We start from the raw sequence: 18,928 nt of genomic DNA, 5'->3' as shown, positions 1-18,928 counted from the left end.
CGCGCCCTTTCACTCGCACATACAGCGTTCGGCGCGCGGCGATGATTTCATCTCCATTGACGTCATACGGAACCTCACGGCGACGGCGACGGCGACGCCGACGGCAGAAATCTGCTTTTGAGTGTCCATATAATTGCTATCGCAATAAAACTACTAAATTATGAGGTTTCCCGCGCCCTAACCAAGTTATGATTATGAGGCATACCCCAATGGGGGGCTAAAGATTAATTTTAACCACCTGATGTTTTTATTGCGATAGCAATTATATGGACACTCAAAAGCAGATTTCTGCCGTCGGCGTCGCCGTCGCCGTCGCCGTGAGGTTCCGTATGACGTCAATGGAGATGAAATCGTCGCCGCGCGCCGCCGAACGCTGTATGTGCGAGTGAAAGAGCGCGAGGGAGGCGCGCTTTCACGGGGAGTGAACGCACGGCGGAGAACAAACGCGCGTTCTGCGCTGTGCTCCCTTAAGGGCTGCAGAAGTAGGCGTCTCTTTCCTCCTCTACAATCACCGTATATGTAGAGTAAACGTACCTTCTTCCGACGCGCGAAAGGCTGTGGGGGAGGGGGGGGAGGGGCAGGGAAGGGAGGCGTCGTTTAGCTGCGGCACCAAGTGCCTATTTATATCAGAGGCTCCGGCAACAGTCACCAACGCGGCATGCATTTTGAGCGAACGCGGGCAAAACGCCGGCGGCGTCGACAACAGTTCTGCGTGTTGCCGGTGCTGCTGCATGTCCAAGTTTATACAGCTGATAAAGCTGCTATCATTACTCCGTATAGCTCTCTACAAATTTGCTATCGCAATTGATGCTTCGCCTTTCAGGTGAAACTGCGACAACTTTTTTAACGTGCAGCCAATGCAGAGCACACGGGCGTTTTTGCATTGCGGCCCCATCTAAAAGCCGCCGCCGTGGCCCGGATTCCATCCTACGCCATCGAGCTTAGCAGCACAACGACCAAAGCCATTTCGCTACCACGGCGTGTAGGTTGTAACTTGTGCGTAAAACAAAATGGTGATGAGAGTTATCAGAGGAATGACATGCGCCACGAGGAAAACAGAACATAAGTTCAGATTGGTCTTACAAGCAACTTGAAAATAAAAAAAAATATCATAAGAAGCCAACAATGACACCAAGGACAACATAGGGGAAAATGCTTGTACTTACTAATTGAATTAAAGAAATGATAAATTAATGAAAAGAATATAGATGAAAAAATGTAGGTGAATTATAGCGAAGCTGTTGAGATTCACCAAAAGGAATTATTAAAGAAAAGAATATGCGGTATACAAAAACAAGCGCATGATGGCGCCACTATTTCAGCGCTCCCCCAAACGACCAATCAAGAAACGAAAACCGCATATCTGTATAGCGGTTCCGGGACGGGCTTGACGTTACCGGTGGCCGCAAAGTACGCGCCAGCTACTCTCGCCAGTCAGATATGATCGCGAATGAATATAAGAACATGACAATTGAATTTTCCTTCCCGATGAATCGGGTCGATGGTCAACATGTACTCAAGCCCGAGTTTCCTTCTTTTTTTTTTCTTGCCTTGTCCGTTCGGGGTTCATTCAGGAAGTGGAGCAAATGATATGTTTATGCGACGTCACATCGAAGCCTGACTTTCCTTTATCACCGCCGCTCGGTCGGTGCACGCGATCGTGACAGGGCAGTTCTTTTTTTCTTGGAAAACAAGCGCTAGGTTGTGCGGCTAAACTGGTTTCTGTGTGGCGAAGATATGGCAAAGAAAATATGCTGTTTTGTGCCCTCAATTGCTGACAACAGGGACCTTATCATCAGTCATGTGATGTTGATGCTTGTTTTGTAGTTTTTTTCTTTTTTGACAACAGGGACTTTGGTGGCGATGGGTACTTGGGAGCATGGGCAAGGTATATGTAAACTGGTAGCGAAGCTTCCATGGAAGCCCATACGTTCGAAACATGGCGGCTTATCGGCGGTTCATGGGGCTTAGCGCCATCTGTGTGAGGAGGGAATACTTCCGGTGGAAGAAAAAATAATTTGACGTCATAACCGTTAAAAACATAAGTGACGTCATTTTGTTCTCATAGGCGCGAAATTTGTTTTCGGAGGCCTGCCATTAGAGCTGTATATTCAAATGCCCCGCCATTCGACTTGATGGGCGTTCCGAGCTTTCAGTGCGGAAAGCGATGCAGGAAAAGGTCAGCCGTACGGGTGTCGAAATCGCATCGCTGCACAGAACATACTTTCTTTGGAGGCCGACGAACGCTTGGGCGTAGATTGCGTAGAGTGCTCGTCCTTTCGTCGGACGCCAAGCCCGTCGGCCAGCGCTGTCGCACGAAAACTACTAAAGTAAACAAGTATCTGACGGTCGAAACTCACTAGTTTTGACTGCACACGTTAAGAAACAATAAAACTAGCCGCGTCGCCTAATTCAGACAAACGTCGACATGCAAAACAACACAGCATGTCAGGCGGGCGTATTGTTACAGGTGAACTTTACGAGCGCGCCATTCCACGCACTCCAAGAGCTGCATTGCATTGCAAGTGATAGCGGCGTCAACGCCCGCAGCTATCGATGGGCGCTCTCACGGTGTGCGATGAAAAAAACGTATTTATCGATAATGATCAAGTAAAATAGAGTTGTATCTTCTTTTCTCGCCATGCGTGTATAAAATGGATTAGGAATTTTATTTTAGTTGAATGAATCTAACTGCGTCTCACTTTAATTAAAAAAATAACGCTTTTTTCTTTCCCAGTGTTTATTCCATCCAAACATAGTCGCGCTTCAATCGCTGCTCCCATAACAACCCTTGCTGATGTCGGTGACAATTGGTTCTGAACCGCTTATCGCACGAAGCTTCGCGATCTATGTGGATCGGCCTTGGCATGGGCACATAGATGGCGCCAAAATGGTGTCTGATATGCATATTTCACCTGTTTCAAGCAACGTCGTCACATGACGACACGCAAATCAACACGGGTAGGACGGCAGTGGGATGACAACTGTTGCTAAAGAAAGTTTTAGAAGTAGCCGTTGATGCGGAACTTTGCCGAACGCTTTTTCAAAGCCTAAGAAGGAGACAATCAACGAGTATATTTAAGTCAAGGCTGCAACTAATATCGTTATAAAATAAAGCTAGTTGTGTGTCACATGCATTCCTGCGCGAATGCCCTGTTGACTGGAATGAAAGAAGTTATTGGAGTCTAAGAATCTAACAATGTTTGAGTAGATCACATGTTCTATTAGTTTAGAAGAAATACTAGTAAGTGAAATAGGGCACCCGCCGTGGTTGCTCAGTGGCTCATGGTGATGGGCAGCTGAGCACGAGGTCGTGGGATCCAATCCCGGCGACGGCGGCCGCATTTCGATGAGGCGAAATGCGAAAACACCCGTGTACATAGATTTAGGTGCACGTTAGAGAACTCCAGGTGGTCCAAATTTCCGGAGTCCCCCACTACGGCATGCCTCATAATCAGATCGTGGTGTTGGCACGTAAAACCCTATAATTTATTTTTTAAGTGAAATAGGGCTGATAACCGCTGCACAAAGATGGAGGGACCTTTTTTGGGTACTGGAACAATATTTCCCACTTTCCAGTCCACCGGCATCACTGCTGTTGTTAGTGACTGCTGGAAAATATGGCAGAGTATCATACTAGTAGTTGATTTCGTGTTTTTCAACATTCTCGCGTTGATACCCTCCACGCCGCATTATGATGCGACTTTTAACGAGTCCATTAATCTTGAAATGCCAGTTCGGACAAAATGTAATGTCGGCCATCACGTTATGGTCTTGATAAGAAAGGGGAGGTAAGTTGTCGACAAGTTCTGCAGTAAACAGAAGAAAAAAAGTTGTTAAGCTGTTCGGCGGCCTCATGACCGGGAATTGAACGGTTTTGTCCGTAGCACAATGCTAAAAATGGGTAGTGATTAGGGTTAATGATGTTCCAGAATTTTTAGGGTTATTTTGTACCAGATCGGGCAATGTCTGTGAGAAAAAAAAAGTTTTTCTTCGCGAGCCTTTCGAACTCTCGTTCTATGGTATAACAGCTACTCCACGCGCATGCGTCGCTGCAGCATTTTGCGGAACGAAAAAGCCTTTTCTTTTTATTGAGTCGCTTCAATGTGACGATGAACTATGTTGATGACTTCTCTTTAGTTACGGTAATGTTGGACACATGCTTAGAAAACAAGTCTAGTATTTTGTTTTTAAATAGTAACCAGGTAGTCTCACCTGAACGCTTTTAAAAGTCAGTTAGAAAAGGAGTAGCAAATTCGCCAAGCTCAGAGTTTATAACCGAATAATTACCCATATCGTACAATGTTCTTGTTTTAGTTATCTCTGTGGGATGCGAAAGCTGACAGGAGTAAGATGCATGGATTAGTGAATAGTCACTGAGCCCTGGAAAGAACGCCATTTTTCATGCCCTAGCTGTCGGGATCAGCACAAGAAGAATATCTAGAATATTAGAAGAATTGTCGCTATAGCTTGTGGGTTCATTGATTAGTTGGGTTAGTCCAAAAGTTGGGCATGAATTGATGAAATCACTCTCGATACCGTTTTTGGAGGCTACCCATGCTAGATTAGTCCAGGTTATTGCCGGAAAATTGAAGCCGCCGAACAGCAGTATCGGAAGATGTCGATAAGATTCGGTTGGAGAGCGAAGAGCCTCATGGAATTCGGGTACGAAAAGAGGGTCACTACCCGGAGGGTTATAACAAACACCAATTATCGTGGGGTGATAGGAAGCATTACAGAGAACGAACATGGTTTCCAAACACGAGGCTGTCGTAATTTCGGTGCACTGAAGACTTTTATGACTATCTATTATTACGCCACCACCACGTTTGTGAGTGCGGTCACGTCGGAAAATATTGAAATCCGGGAAAAGTTGTATCTCAGAGTAAGTGATAGCAGGGTTAAGCCATGTTTCAGTGATTGCAAACAGATCTGATTCTGTTCTGTTTATTAGGTTTTCAAGAGCATCTATTTAGGGAGAACGCTTCTTATGTTTGTATCTAGGAAGGAAAATGATTTTCTTCTTGCATTGACACTGCCTATGTGTTTAAAGTGTGAGCAACAACCTTTTCTGCCTTGTGTTCGTAAGTGTAGGTGTTGCTACCAATGATGAGTTTGTCATGTCGTAGTTCAAAGAATTGCGTGTTGTGCCTTGGGCGAATACAGGGAGATGCTTTGTTGCTTTAAGTGTGTAGGGGGAGTAATCTTTCGAGATTCGATACTGGAAGCCATTCAGTTTATATGCATTGGATAGAACTTTCTCTTTAATTTAAAAATGTGCAAAGTTAACAATGATTGGTAGGTTTTTGTTTGTTTTGTATTTCCCTAGCTGATGAGCTATTTTGATATCAATTGATTCAATTGTTACGTTTAGTTCTTTACAGCAGAATTGTAGCACTGAGGCTTCAGATTCGAAACCATGTTTCACGTTCTTTGTCCGAAAAACCAAATACTAGGTTTGAACATCGTGCACGGTCTTCTGATGTCGTCCGATTTTGGTCTGATTGTTACTATATCTTTCGCGTTTTGGTCACAAAGAACTTGGATATCGTCAATTTGTTCTTTTATACCCACTATCGATTTGCAACCGTTTTCTAGACTATTAGAAGCTACACCAGTACATGTGTTTGACAGGGCGGGCTTACTCGCACGGAAGAGGTTTTTTTGAATAAAGTTATGGCCAACGCTGCATACACACCACACATACTTCAGAAATGGCACCAAACCAGACAAGCTACGATTGCGAACACTTATACCCGATGCACACATTGTCAGGAGTCATGCAGAGCAGACTTGCAACACCTCATTTGGAGCTGTGCAGCTTTTTCACAAGGGAGATCAAACATTCAACATTTACTGCACGGAGACATTAGAACACTAGGAATTGGTATACAAACTAACCCTGAAACAGAGAAAGCCATTGCGACATATGGCAGACAAAGTGGCTTGTTTCGAGTAGACAGATGAAGATGTGCCTCAGCCAACAATCCGGGAACCCACATTCCTTTCCCACCTAATCCCCAAAAGCGGCCTAGAGCCGTCCCCTTCTTTAAATAAAGGCTTTATTCATTTTAGTTCGCCGTTCATTAATCGTTTTATAGCACTGTCATTCTCGGATAGTTTGCGCTGGATGGATTTAGGTTCTTGCAGCATGGAAGTTTGACTAGACTGGATTTCATGGAATGCTCATGTCGCAAGATGCTTGCGTATCGTTAGAACGGATGGTGGGACCTGGGTTTAATTCTCTGTCGCCTGATAACGCTAACATCTGTTCGATGACATGCGCACAAGCAATAGCAACTTGGGCTTGTCGACACCAGAAGCGCCGCATAACGAGTGCTACGTGTGCATAGTGAATATTGATTATTTACCTGCAAGACCAAAAAGGCGTTGCAGGTAAGTGGTCATGACCATAGCTGCAGGTGTTGCCAAGCCCATATAAGGCCACGTTGGACCTGGAGGCATATATGTATTCTCAGTGGTAAGGATCATGTAATCCGAAGAGCAGCAATCGTTGGAGTTCACGTGAGGTGGTGGCGATAGCGGATGTGTAGGCTCGTGGACTGGGCATTGGGGCTGCAAAGTTGAAAGTACCCGTGCTCGTAGATGCTCCAGCTGAGGGAGCGGCTCCGAGCCGTGTTCGGCGTGCGACCGTTCCGGAAGGAAGGGAGTCTCCGAATTCTCTCCTGGGATCACTCCTTGGCGCTTTAGACCTCGGGACCACATCAGTGCCTGAAAGACGAAAAGGAGTTGCAGGTAAGTGGCCGTGACCATAGCTGCGGTATTGCGAAGCGCATTCATGAAACGCTTTAATTGTTTCTTCGTTCCCAGTGAGGACTAAAGAAAGCAGAGAGCACGTAACAATTTTTTCCGGAAATCAGGCCCACGCTTGCATGACGTGTAGGGAAAATTTGAAGTGTGTGTGTAAACGATGCGCTTCGAGAATAATTATTGAACTCTTGTCCTCACCGAAATTTTGTACATTGTACAATGTAGGCAGTGTCTTTTGCCCGGTCTCCTCTGTTAACTATGCGAGGAACGGTGCTTATATTTCGTTGAAGTAGGAACTGTGTAGTGAGCAAAAAAAACTAAGTGTTTACCTGTGTGAAAGTTATTTATAGCATTTCTAGAAAGTTACTTATTCAGAAGTTCCCGAGTGTCATGGGCTGCCGTTTTCCGCGATGTATCCTAGGGCCATAGAACAACGGCAAAGGACAACTTCAAATTCATTGAAAACAGAGGAAATATTAAGATTACTGCGTGGCATAAATTTAATGTTTCTAGCTTGAACAGAAGGATTGCGCCTAATTATTCAACCGTCGTATTTACGGTTTTTCTTTGCGTTCAACGAGGAATGTTGTTCGTTTATACGGCGTCCTCGATGAACTATACCAACTAACTTGTTTATTTTTGGCATGCTTAAGGGCTTGTGTTGGGTAATGCGTACGCAAAATGTAAAATGTGGGACTTGTTAACGATTTATGTAATAAATTACGTATACGATAATGTTCCTAAGCTTGAGAAATACGTTTTACGACCAGCACAAAATATTTCCAACCACCCTGATGTAACTACAAACGCCAACAAGACAAAGTTCCGTGGACTTAGAGGGAACAATATCTCAAGTTTGCTTGCCAAGTTAAAGGCATGTGCATCAATTACTACCTGTGTGAAGAATTCCTTTAGCGAGTTCACAAAAGTGTGACGCTATCGTTTTGAGATTCGTTTCCCAATGCCTATAAAGGAGCTCTATATTAACAAAAAAATGAATTTGCCGAAACGCGTGACATGTTAACTGCAGTTTGGACCGAAAATTTCAAGCTCCTGCTTTAGTTAGGAGCGTTAAACATAGTTATTTAACCTAGTTTTCCCTTTTTTCATACGTGATATGACGTTTGCCTGGTGTCCTCGGTGAAATAAACAAGGCAGATTTTTTGTATTTAATGGCAGTAAGGGCAAGGTGGGCGATCAGTAGGCAACGTTGAAAGTGAGCGTCCTAAATTAGGCCTTCGCCAAACAAATACGCATGCAAGTGCTCTAAAGCGTTATAAAGGGGTCTACCATGAGGCGTAGAATTTAGACTGTTCCTCTGGCAGATCTACAAATGCCACCACTATTGAACATAGAGAAAATTGGTATTGGTAGAAGGGTATTTGAAATACATGTACGAAGTTAAATAGTTACGAATAAATACAGTTTCTGTAAAACAACCGTATTTAAGCGTTAGAGAATGTTATACGGCTGCTATCACGTGTCCTTCCCAATGTCGCGACATAACCTCAGGTTACGACAGGAGGCGCTAGGTTATGGTCGATTCTCTGGTAAAGTAAACTATGCGTCGATGAAGCTTCTCGGTAAAAGTTCTTTACCACATGTAAATAGAGCAGTCAAATACGGGTAAACATTTTGCAGTTTGTAATTTAGTTAAAGGCAACTGAATCTCTGAATGCAGCCACTGGAAACAAACAGATTCTCTGCAAAATGCTTTGAGATTCAAGGTAGGATAATTATGCCTTGCCTTTATTTAGAGCTACCAATGCCTCTGATGACCCAGGCTCTAAATATTAGCTGCCTTTTTCCTACATATACCCTAAACTTCTCTTGCATATCACGATCGATAAGCAGTTAACGCTCTAAACTGGTGTGAACCCCCATGCTACTGTAAGGTGCACGTGTTCCCTACCGTTCTTGCTTGGTGAATATCTTGGCATTCAATTACATTTTTTGAGTGTCGTTAATTAATACCGTTACAGCACTACCCGAAGTCACTGATTTCACCTTACTGGCGGCTGATAATCACTATATCACCCTGGCATGGGGTAAACCTCGGAAGAGGATTGACTTCTACTTGCTCAACGTCACCGGTGGGAGTGGTTATGAAAATAACAGTCTTCGGAAACAACGCGCGGGAACCTGTAGCAATGGCACCTTCATTCATGCTGAACAGACACAAGTCACCTGTGGCCCTTTCGATGCCTGCTCGAAACTTAGTGCGACCATTCGCACGTACACAACGGGACCACCAGAGCGCACCTCACAGGGAACCACCTTAAAGGATATTTTCATCAGTGGTCAGGGTTAGTAGAAATTTAATTTTTATGTACATGCCGTTTGACAGTTGTAACTTTTATGCTTTTCATATTACTGTGCAACTGCAGATTGCTTATTAAGCGTGAGCTCACTTAATGTACTGGCCTGCTGAACACTTAAAGAAGTTGGCACCCTTTGGGGCTCATCTCTTCCCAGAACAATAATCAGCATCTGTCTTGCCCGTCTTTGCTTTCTTTAACGCTGCGAGACCAGTACTTCCAAGTCAGGAACGGCATGCGCGCTATCAACGTGACATAAAATTCTCGATAGCAAAGAATGGAGTACTGAGTTTTCAAGAAAGGAAACGCAAACAAGGCAGATGACGATTACAGCTGTGGGACAAATATAAGCCCAAAAGAGTGCCAACCGTTTTAAGAGTGTTTGATTTCTTATATTGCTTCTCCACCACAATACCCTGCATTCTTCATTTCCAAGATGGGACATCACTTGCATGGCAGAACCTGCAAGTAATGTTGCCTCAAAGGAAGTTTTCAGATGTGAAGTCTTGCAAATATATTCTTAGATTTGCGCTAATCTAGCAAGGAACATATCCGAATGTAAAGATTTGGTTCCGATAAATACGCAATCTTGGCTTCGACCACAACTCGAAGAACAGTACGATGGTGAACGTAGGCTACTTTCCCAACCACGTGTTATCATAGCGCCTTTGCCCGTAATCATGCTTTCCACCAAAGTGTGTCCAATAAAGCTCTATTGTCCAAACGCAGCCATATATAATTTTGAAGTGTCCTCCGTACCGAAAAGCTAAGTTTAACCAGAAAGACGAGGGTTGAGCTTGCGGTCTCTTGTTGTTCAGTTTCAGTAGTGCCAGTTCTTCTGCAGCTGTATAAAGCCTGTCGTAATATTGCTCCACCGTATTGGACAATACCCTAAAATTACAACAGCATTTCTAATATGTGTCTTATGAAAGTAAACTCAACAATGAACCCGCGTGCAACCAGTACAGACAATACGGCATCGCAAGCAGAAGAAGAGCGAATAGCCATCGGAGAGAAGATAGGATGACGAAGTAGGTTGTATTTTATACGGTGCAAGTCAACGAATGTTTGGTTGATGAAATGCACAGAATACATTCCCATAAACAGGTAGATTACACTGTGGTATAACTCAAAAGTAATTGCAGCTGCAATGCCAGAACAAAAATGCTACTTCGTGCAATACATTTTGAACCGTTCAACCATTTGAAAATAGCGAAATGTCCAGCTGTCCCTGAATATTCTTCCAGTTACTACACCTATTCTGCGGTTACCTAAGTACGCACATAATAGAAATGTCCCACAAAAGTAAACCGATTAAGAACAGAGTTTTTTAGACACCATACTTGAGTGCAGGCTTGTGTTATTAGGCAAGCCAAGGGTTATTTTGTACACCTTTGCTGTTTTGCATGAGACCAAGAAATGGAACAAAAATGAATTGTGGTAATGCGTGCAGTTTTCGAGAGGAACAATCACTCGAAAACGGATCTGATCGACTAAGCGTTATTTCCGACATTTTGATTCATCAGAGCCAGGTGAACCCAAGAGCATCACCATGGTCGCCAAGTCCCCATCCATGACGAGACTGCTTTGGGAACCACCAACATGCATACATGGCCTTGTGGACGTGTACAACGTTAAAGTGTGTGAGATGTTTTCAGAATGTGACCAAAAGCAGAACTTGAGTGACTGCATTGAGCACGAGGTTTCGGACACCTGGCTGGACTTTGACAGCACAGAAGACACCCCGTACTGCGTCCTGATTACGGCTAGTGCGCGATGTGGCGGCAAAGTCCTCACTAGCCTTCCAGCGATGCAAGAAGTGAGAACGCCTCTTTTCTGTGAGTTTTTTTTTACCTAATGCGTAGAGAATTGGCTAAGGGCGAAGTATTTGGGAGGTTAAAATGTAAAATGCGCTGAATATCTATTGCTCGCTGCTTTTTGCAGAAGCGGCAACAAAAGTAGCATTCCTATTATTGTAAATTTAAATAAAAATGTGTGTAATTCGGAGGCCTAGTCAACCATTTAATGCGCAACACTGTTCCACCACAAGAAAAAAAAAAACTTATTAACCTTTATTTGTGGCTACGGTTGATGGACTTCTTCAAAAATTTGCGGAATGTTAGTGGAGATATGACTCTAATAGCATAGTTAATAAGTAGCAGTTGGTCTACATTAACTACCTACAGGTGAAAACTCGCTCCAGCTTATCACAACGCTAATATAGGCTATACGTCAAATTTCACATGCAGAAGTTTTAATTTCATGGTATCTAAAGAGCGTAGTCGATAATAATATTATACATTACAGGTTTACGTCTTCCATTGAAATGAACATGGAATGCACCGTATAGAATTACTTGAGGCAGGCAAGAAAAATACTGCCGAAAGAAAGTGCACTTAGAGTGTCGATGCTTATTTCAGCACTCCCCGACCTGTCCAACCTGAGGCTAATCAGTGCCAAAAGTTGCCATATTACCTTATCCTGGCAGCAGCCGAAAGGTCGTTTTGACTACTATTCTGTGGAAGTCACTGAGGACAAGCTTAGCAGCACACACACTGCTAAACACTGGCTTGGTGTGTGCGCCAACGGCACCATCATCCGCCCCGACCAGACGGAACTCACGTGTGGTCCATTGGAGCCTTGCAGTAACATTTCCTGCACCATGCGCACCCACTTGAGTGGACCACCTGAACGCAGTTCTCCAGGAGTGACATTAACAGACATATTCATCCCTGCCGGAGGTACGTAATCCTACCGTGACTAACTAGAGTCAGTGGGAAAATTGAGCTGACTGATAACTGCCATGGAAAGTTTAAATCTACAAATCTTGGGAAACAGCAATATGGTTTTGATGAAATAGTGGCATGGACACCCATGTACATTCGAGGGAATTAAAGCGATGGAATGGTTTTCTTAGACGAAATATATTCACAGTATTTGTTTAAGCTGATGTGCAGGGCCATATTTACAAAAGAAAGAAAAGCGGTGAAGCTTCCACTCGGTCGTGCAAAGCTTAGGCACAGTGAAACTGTCGATCCTCAAGTCTTACGGGCTCCTACTGCCACGTATTAACTTGTTTGCTGCTAGGTCTTAACTTGGTTTTACTTAACTACGTATGTAGGAAGGTATTCTCGAGCGATCATTTTCGGAGGTACCTTCCGTTTAGCGATATTTCGCGCTGGACGCGTCGGCGCCTAAGAGTGACAGCGCTCCTGGCATGCCACAAACGCAGGCAGGCTAACCAAGGTTGGCACAGTGCCAAGAACGCTGGTGCTTGCCGACGCCGAACTCGTTGGAGGCTAGCTGCTCGATATCAATCGGCCAGCTTTCGCCTTTTTTTTTCTCCTGGCTCAGATCGCCACGGAGAGAGGAAAGGCGGGGGTCGGGAAGGGAGGCAGCTGGCGCAGGAGGACACCGTATGCGTATGCGCCGCGCCCCCCTCTATGGCGCGTGAAGTTTATTGATACGAACCACAAATTACGGCTGGCTTAAACAGCTTCTCTGTAAAAAACAAAAAACAAAAAACAAAACACACGCCTATAGTAGAATTGTTCGTAACAGCAAATGCGAGTAAATGCTGATGCTGGACGTATGATTAGCTGATTAGCAGTGGTGTCTACCAAATGGAAACCAGCGCTTACAGCGAAAAAAAACTTTGTAAGTTCTTCCCTAGAAACTTTCCATGTACTATTCAATGTACTATTTGCACTTCCTTGAAAGCCATAGCGTCCCCTTAACATTGGAAAAATGCTAATGAACCAACTTTGCTTTGAAGCTTACACAAGTAAGGAAAAAAAAAACGAATTACTTTCAGTGAGATGTTGCTGGGTTACCATTTCAGAAAAATATTTGTCTGCGATGCATAATTACCCAACATTGCAAAGGCACTGTCCTAAAATTTCATAGGCAAAGGTGTCTAAATATCTGGCTTTACCAAAGTAGGGGGGGGCAACTTCGCCACGTAATAACATCTTAGTAAAGCCAAGGAGACAAAAACTCTTCGAAGCTCCCTTAATCGCTAGAGGTGCGAGGGTGTCAAAGAATAACATAGGTGTTGAGGATTGATTCTTTGTATAATGTCATGTATGACATTATACGTAGTTGCTCTAACTTGCCACTTTCTGAGTGAAGAAGCTCGTACTTTAAAGCAGGAACCTTGGATCGTGAATGCGTTTGGTTGTATTCATGCTGTTACATCACACACACGCACGCACGCGCACACACACACGTGCGCACGCGCAAAAATACGTACGCGCGCACAAGGCAAGTCCTGCCGAGTAGCTATTGTTTGTGTCTGTTGTCTGTTTTTCGCTGTGGTAGCTCCACAAATTCATCACTTCGCTTGCCTGTATGTGCCGTGACATGGAGCCCTATAACGTAAAGCTATTACAATCTGCTTGCGTCAAATTTGCGTAACCGCCGACGCACGCATCGGGAGCTAAGTGGCAGAGTTCTTTGAAAAGCCCAGTGAAACGCGCTCATCGTTTATAGGAGGTAACATTTTTTTTTGCTTTCAAAGCGAATCGCATTGCCTACATTGAGCAGTTATTGTTGTCTATTTCCTTGACAACAGGCGAGGGGCACGCTCAAGTGAGTAGGGTTTCAATGGGGCCGAGTCAGTACAGTGAAAGTAGGCAATCGGATGAGGAGGGTGGTGCCGGCATCTGCGATTGCTGCGATTCCCGCCGATTAGCTTGCGATGGCTGGTCGAAAATTGCGGAGGTGTGCAACGAAAGGGTAAACATGCCGCTAGAATGGATCCTTAGCAAAGAAGAGGCACAGTGATCTTGTATGCGTGGCGAAATGACTCGATAACGTTATTCTACAAAGCAAGTTGATTTATTATAAGCAAATGAATCCGTTCCGATACAGATACAATAGTCCCGGTACGATGGGCGGGCAGCCATGGATATTCTATTCCTTTCGGAACGGGCCAGGCTTCGGCTATTCATAAAAAAAATTCCGTTGTGTTCATCGTATTTATGTGTCTTTACCACGTACACGTCACTTTAACGAGGTGAGTTTCCGCGGTTTTGTGACGTCGCGTGACAGGCAAGCGAAGTGGGCGCAGCCCGAAATCGTTTGACCAATAGCAGAGGGCTAATGACGAAAAAATGCGTCGAATCAGAAGAATTATCTTTCTTTTGTTCGGTCTCATCATGCGGAATCAGTGCGCACTTATATCAGGTGGGGCGTTTTCGCTTTTTTCGTGACATATACAGGCGAAGTGGGGGTGGCCCAAATATTTTACAGGGTAAGCTGTTATGGGCTCATTCCAATAGACGTTTCGGTGGGCGATGGTGTCCGCCGCCGGCGGCGGTGTCCGTAATCGCTGTTCGCGGAAAGGCGAAAAAAGTTCCCGGTTCCCGCCGGGATCGAACCCGCGCCCACTGCGTGGGAGTCGGATTCTACCACTGAGTCACGCAAGCGCTTGCAATCAGGAAGCAGAAAAATGCCATATAAACGCGCCCTAGGCCGGCGCACAGGCGCAGACGACCCGAGCCTCCGCGAGTATGGTGGCGCCATCTAATTAGGGCGCCTGCAAACGCATTCGCCGTATCCGCAGACAGCAAGATGAGATTCAGACGAGGCGCATAATCAGCGCGATCCCCGCCTTCGGCAGTATGGTGGCGCCATCTAGTTATGGTGCCTGCAAACGCAGCGTGTGTAAGTGCAAACGACAAGATGCGATTCAGACGAGGGGCGCAATGAACGCGATCCCGATGTGAGATGCGTGCCACGTATTCTGGGTCACCTTGTTCTGGGTACCTCTTCGGTACACCTTATGGCGTCTCCTCGCAAGGTACGAACCGCTTCTGAAGAAGCGAATCGTAGAGCTACGTGCGCGGCTACAACCCGGCATCATCGGTCTCAGTAGACTGCTGTGCAGAAAGCATTACAAGCCGCAGCTCGCCGTCGACGCTGGGCGGACAGTTCAGATCGTTCTCGTCAAAACGCGGCGAAGAGACTCTGTCGTGGAGACCCTGTGGTGTGTGGTGCCGAAATTGGAGCTACTCTTGAGCCGTTCCACCAGCTTACGGTGTGACTGTGCTGCGTGTGCCGCGCAGGCCGGTACTTTTTTTAACCAATCGTGTATGGCTGATTAGCCGGAAAACTTAACTGCGAAAACGCCAGGCATACTACGCTCAAAGGTTTTCTTTAAAAAATTTCGCAGTTTCACCCGAAAGGTGAAACATCAATTGCGATAGCAAATTAGTAGAGAGCTATACGGAGTTTTATCAGCAGTGTAAGCTTGAACATGCAGCAGCTCCAGTAACGCGCAGAACTGTTGACGCCGTCGACATTTAGCCCGCGTTCGCTCCGAACGCGCGAACGCGCGCGATGTTGGTGACTGTTGACGGTGCCTCTGGGTCGGCTCGGATGTTTTCGACGAGATCAGAACAGGACACTTGCTGAGCAGCGTCGGAAGTCTTTACAACCTTATCGCCTCGCAACGTTTTCATATAAATACGTATTTGATGCCGCAGCTAAAAGTCGCCTGCCTTCCTCCCTTCCGTCCCCCCACGACCTTTCGCTCGACTTGAAGAAGTCGCATTTACTCTACATATATGGTGATTGTAGAGGAGAAAACAGAGGCTTAATTCTGCAGCCCTTCGGGAAGCACGGCGCAAAACGCGCGTTTGCTCTCCGCTGTGCGTTCGCGCCCCGTGAAAGCGCGCGTTACATACAGCGCGCGGCGACTATTTCATCGCCGTTGGCGTCATACAGAACCTCACAGCAACGGCTTCGGCAACGCCGACGGCAGAAATCGGCTTTGAGTGTCCATATACTTGCTATCGCAATAAAATCTGCATGGTCTAAGAACAGCCTGTATTCACTGGTAAAGTGTACAGCTCTTGAAACACGGCTGTTGGCCCGCATGGCAGCCAGCGCTTTTTGTAGCGAGAGGCCGCATTCTCGCCTTTTCGCTGTGACCGGTGGTCGCACCGCGAGCTGAGCCGTTGCCTAGCAACCACCGCAGCTGGCAGCGCCGCTCGGCGCGCCATCTGGCGTCATCTGATCGAGTTACCACGGCGCGGCGACGCGCCGCTGCCGCCGCAGTTGTGTTACAAGCGTTCGCCGCTTGCATCTGGCATGACGTCAGAGGAGGAGCCGGTGAAACCGCGTTGCAACAACAGAGGAAGAGCCAGCGTGGCATCGTATATATAGAAGGGGCGGCTCGGTGGGATATGTCGGCAGATATAGAAAGTTACTCGGAGAGACTGAAGGAAGCCAGGCTTCTTCGTCGGAACGAAACCAAAAGAGGCAGCGAGCCGAGGAGACGGAGGAAGAACGAGCCGCACGACTCGAGTAGCGTCGTAAGTACGAAGCGGCCAGGCGAGTGGACTCAGATGAGGATAGCACTCGAAACGTGTTCAAGTCACTGGACGACAACCCCTTATTATTGCGATAGCAATTATATGCACACTCAAAAGCAGATTTCTGCCGTCGCCGTCGCCGTCGCCGTGAGGTTCCGTATGACGTCAATGGAGATGAAATCGTCGCCGCGCGCCGAACGCTGTATGTGCGAGTGAAAGGGCGCGAGGGACGCGCGCTTTCACGGGGAGTGAACGCACGGCGGAGAACAAACGCGCGTTCTGCGCTGTGCTCCCTTAAGGGCTGCAGAAGTAGGCGTCTCTTTCCTCCTCTACAATCACCATATATGTAGAGCAAACGTGCCTTCTTCCGACGCGCGAAAGGCCGTGGGGGAGGGGGGGAGGGGGAGGGAAGGGAGGCAATGTTTAGCTGCGGCACCAAGTGCCTATTTATATCAGAGGCTCCGGCAACAGTCACCAACGCCGCACGCATTTTGAGCGAACGCGGGCAAAACGCCGACGGCGTCGACAACAGTTCTGCGTGTTGCCGGTGCTGCTGCATGTCCAAGTTTATACAGTTGATAAAGCTGCTATGATTACTCCGTATAGCTCTCTTCAAATTTGCTATCGCAATTGATGCTTCGCCTTTCAGGTGAAACTGGCCACAACTTTTTTCTCCCGCCTCACCGACCATCAGCGTCTTTGTGGCAATTGAGAAACACCAAGATGAAGACTTTCAAAATAAATGCGTTACACTTTAAAAATGTCTAGTCTTTAATGTAACCATAACTTAACGAGAGGTAACAACCAAACCTAAGCACTCAGACGTACGAAGATAAACGATAGTGATGTAACCGTAGAGAGAACCAAGCTAAACAATAGGATTAACCGTACCTCTCGCTACGCACACCAAGGCATAACTGAGTTAAGCCACAGCCAATTTTTTTTCGCACAGATTCACGCACAAGGCAAATCTTTTCGAGTAGAGGCGTTTCGTATATGTATTATTTTGCTGCGGTAGCACCGCGAATTCATCACTTCGTCGACTTGCTGCTTTCTTTCAGACCCGAATCCACCAACGAACCTTACGATATTCCCAGAATCACCGTCACGAACTCGTCTACAATGGGAACAGCCGGAGAAAGTGTCAGGCATTATGGAGTCGTACAATCTTCAGATATGTAGCACATTCGAATCATGTGATCGAGCAGAAGGCTTGAGTAATTGTGCGGAATACCTGACGACCGAGACGTGGACAGCATTTGACAGCAGCGTGGACACTTCGTACTGCGTACTCGTTACTGTAAAAGCACGCTGCAGCTTCGACGAAGTAAGCAGCCGGCCACTTATAGCGGAAATACGGACGCCGCTTTTTGGTGAGTTTCTAATTATTTGTCTTCAACATTATTTGCATTCGTCTGAGAGGCGCTCCTGCCTCTCAGGTCAATGCAATTCTCGCCACCTCATTGCGAGAAATGAACACAAAATTGCAGGTGTGTGAACAGTCAAATTCGCACATCCATTTGCTTGCGCGTACCATGTTCTGGAACTGCTTTGCTCTGTACGTATGAAACATCCAAAGATAACGTTAAGTGTTTTAACACAAATACAAAAAATACCAATAGCCTGGGTTGCATATTGGTGCTCTCACGGTACATGCAAAAAAAGTTTGTATTCACTGATCACCACATGCACTGAGGGTTCGTTAACCCGGAACAATAAAGCGCACTGCTACTGCTTCTTTAGACGTTCCGCGCACAGAGGAATGCTGAGTTAACTCTTGAGCTTTGCATCGTTTAGACATCCCGACTTTTTTTTTACATCCGTAATAAGAGGGCAGACATTTATTGTAACGATACACCGTATTAATACTGTTCATTTTTTTTGCTTATTCGAAGTAGATCACTTATTTCGCAGTACTCGCTAGAAAAGTAAATACGAGAGCAAAAGCGAGAACAGCTTTTGTTCTCTCTCTCGTAACAATAACTTATGGATAACAATTATCTTAACAAGGTTAAGACAATTGCAGCAGTGACCCTTTTGTAACAAAAATCGGATAATATTTTCAACGTAATTTTCATCTAGCTCCAGCGTTTTTGAAGAACAAGTGGAAGACATTGCCAAAATTCGTGTTGAATCTGATAAAACTGAAACTAGTTTTTAAGAAACACTGTGAAGACGGAATGATTTCTTTCGCATGATGCGGTGGCACGCAAGTTCACGTGAAATGCTCTTGGAAGAGGTGGGTAAGGATGTTGATGGTGAATAGATATGAAGTGATTGTTTCTTTCCGCCAAATACCGTTATTGTGAATGCCTCTTTGGAACAAATTTGTACGTTCTGATGTTATCAAGTAGTTTCAATTCGTGGTATATCAGATTTCGAGTTAAATGAAAGCGATATACATTTTGTGTACTGAAAGCGCTAGAGATCCACTGGCTCAAAGTTCAAAGGATGTTGTGTCGAAGCCCGCTATAGTTGACGTTTACTATCTGCCAACGTGTGAAATCCATATCGTATACA

General features: G+C 45.6%; 1 protein-coding gene and 1 long non-coding RNA gene across 5 annotated transcripts in view; one reads left to right on the top strand and one right to left on the bottom strand.

The window, feature by feature from the left end:
* The window catches only part of LOC119463475 (uncharacterized), a 562,544-nt gene that overhangs the window by 359,489 nt on the left and 184,127 nt on the right, over positions 1-18,928 (top strand). The window contains exon 16 of the mRNA XM_049656653.1: positions 17,470-17,781. Within this exon, the coding sequence (XP_049512610.1) occupies positions 17,470-17,781 (312 nt within the window). The remainder of the gene's footprint in view (positions 1-17,469; positions 17,782-18,928) is intronic.
* LOC125940444 (uncharacterized) overlaps positions 1-18,928 on the bottom strand; it is a 405,801-nt gene that overhangs the window by 220,204 nt on the left and 166,669 nt on the right. The gene's annotated exons all lie outside the window — the stretch shown is intronic.

Source organism: Dermacentor silvarum, chromosome 9 (assembly GCF_013339745.2).
Source record: "Dermacentor silvarum isolate Dsil-2018 chromosome 9, BIME_Dsil_1.4, whole genome shotgun sequence".
NCBI classification, from domain to species: Eukaryota; Metazoa; Arthropoda; class Arachnida; order Ixodida; family Ixodidae; genus Dermacentor; species Dermacentor silvarum.
This window is presented reverse-complemented; position numbering and strand designations above follow the sequence as displayed.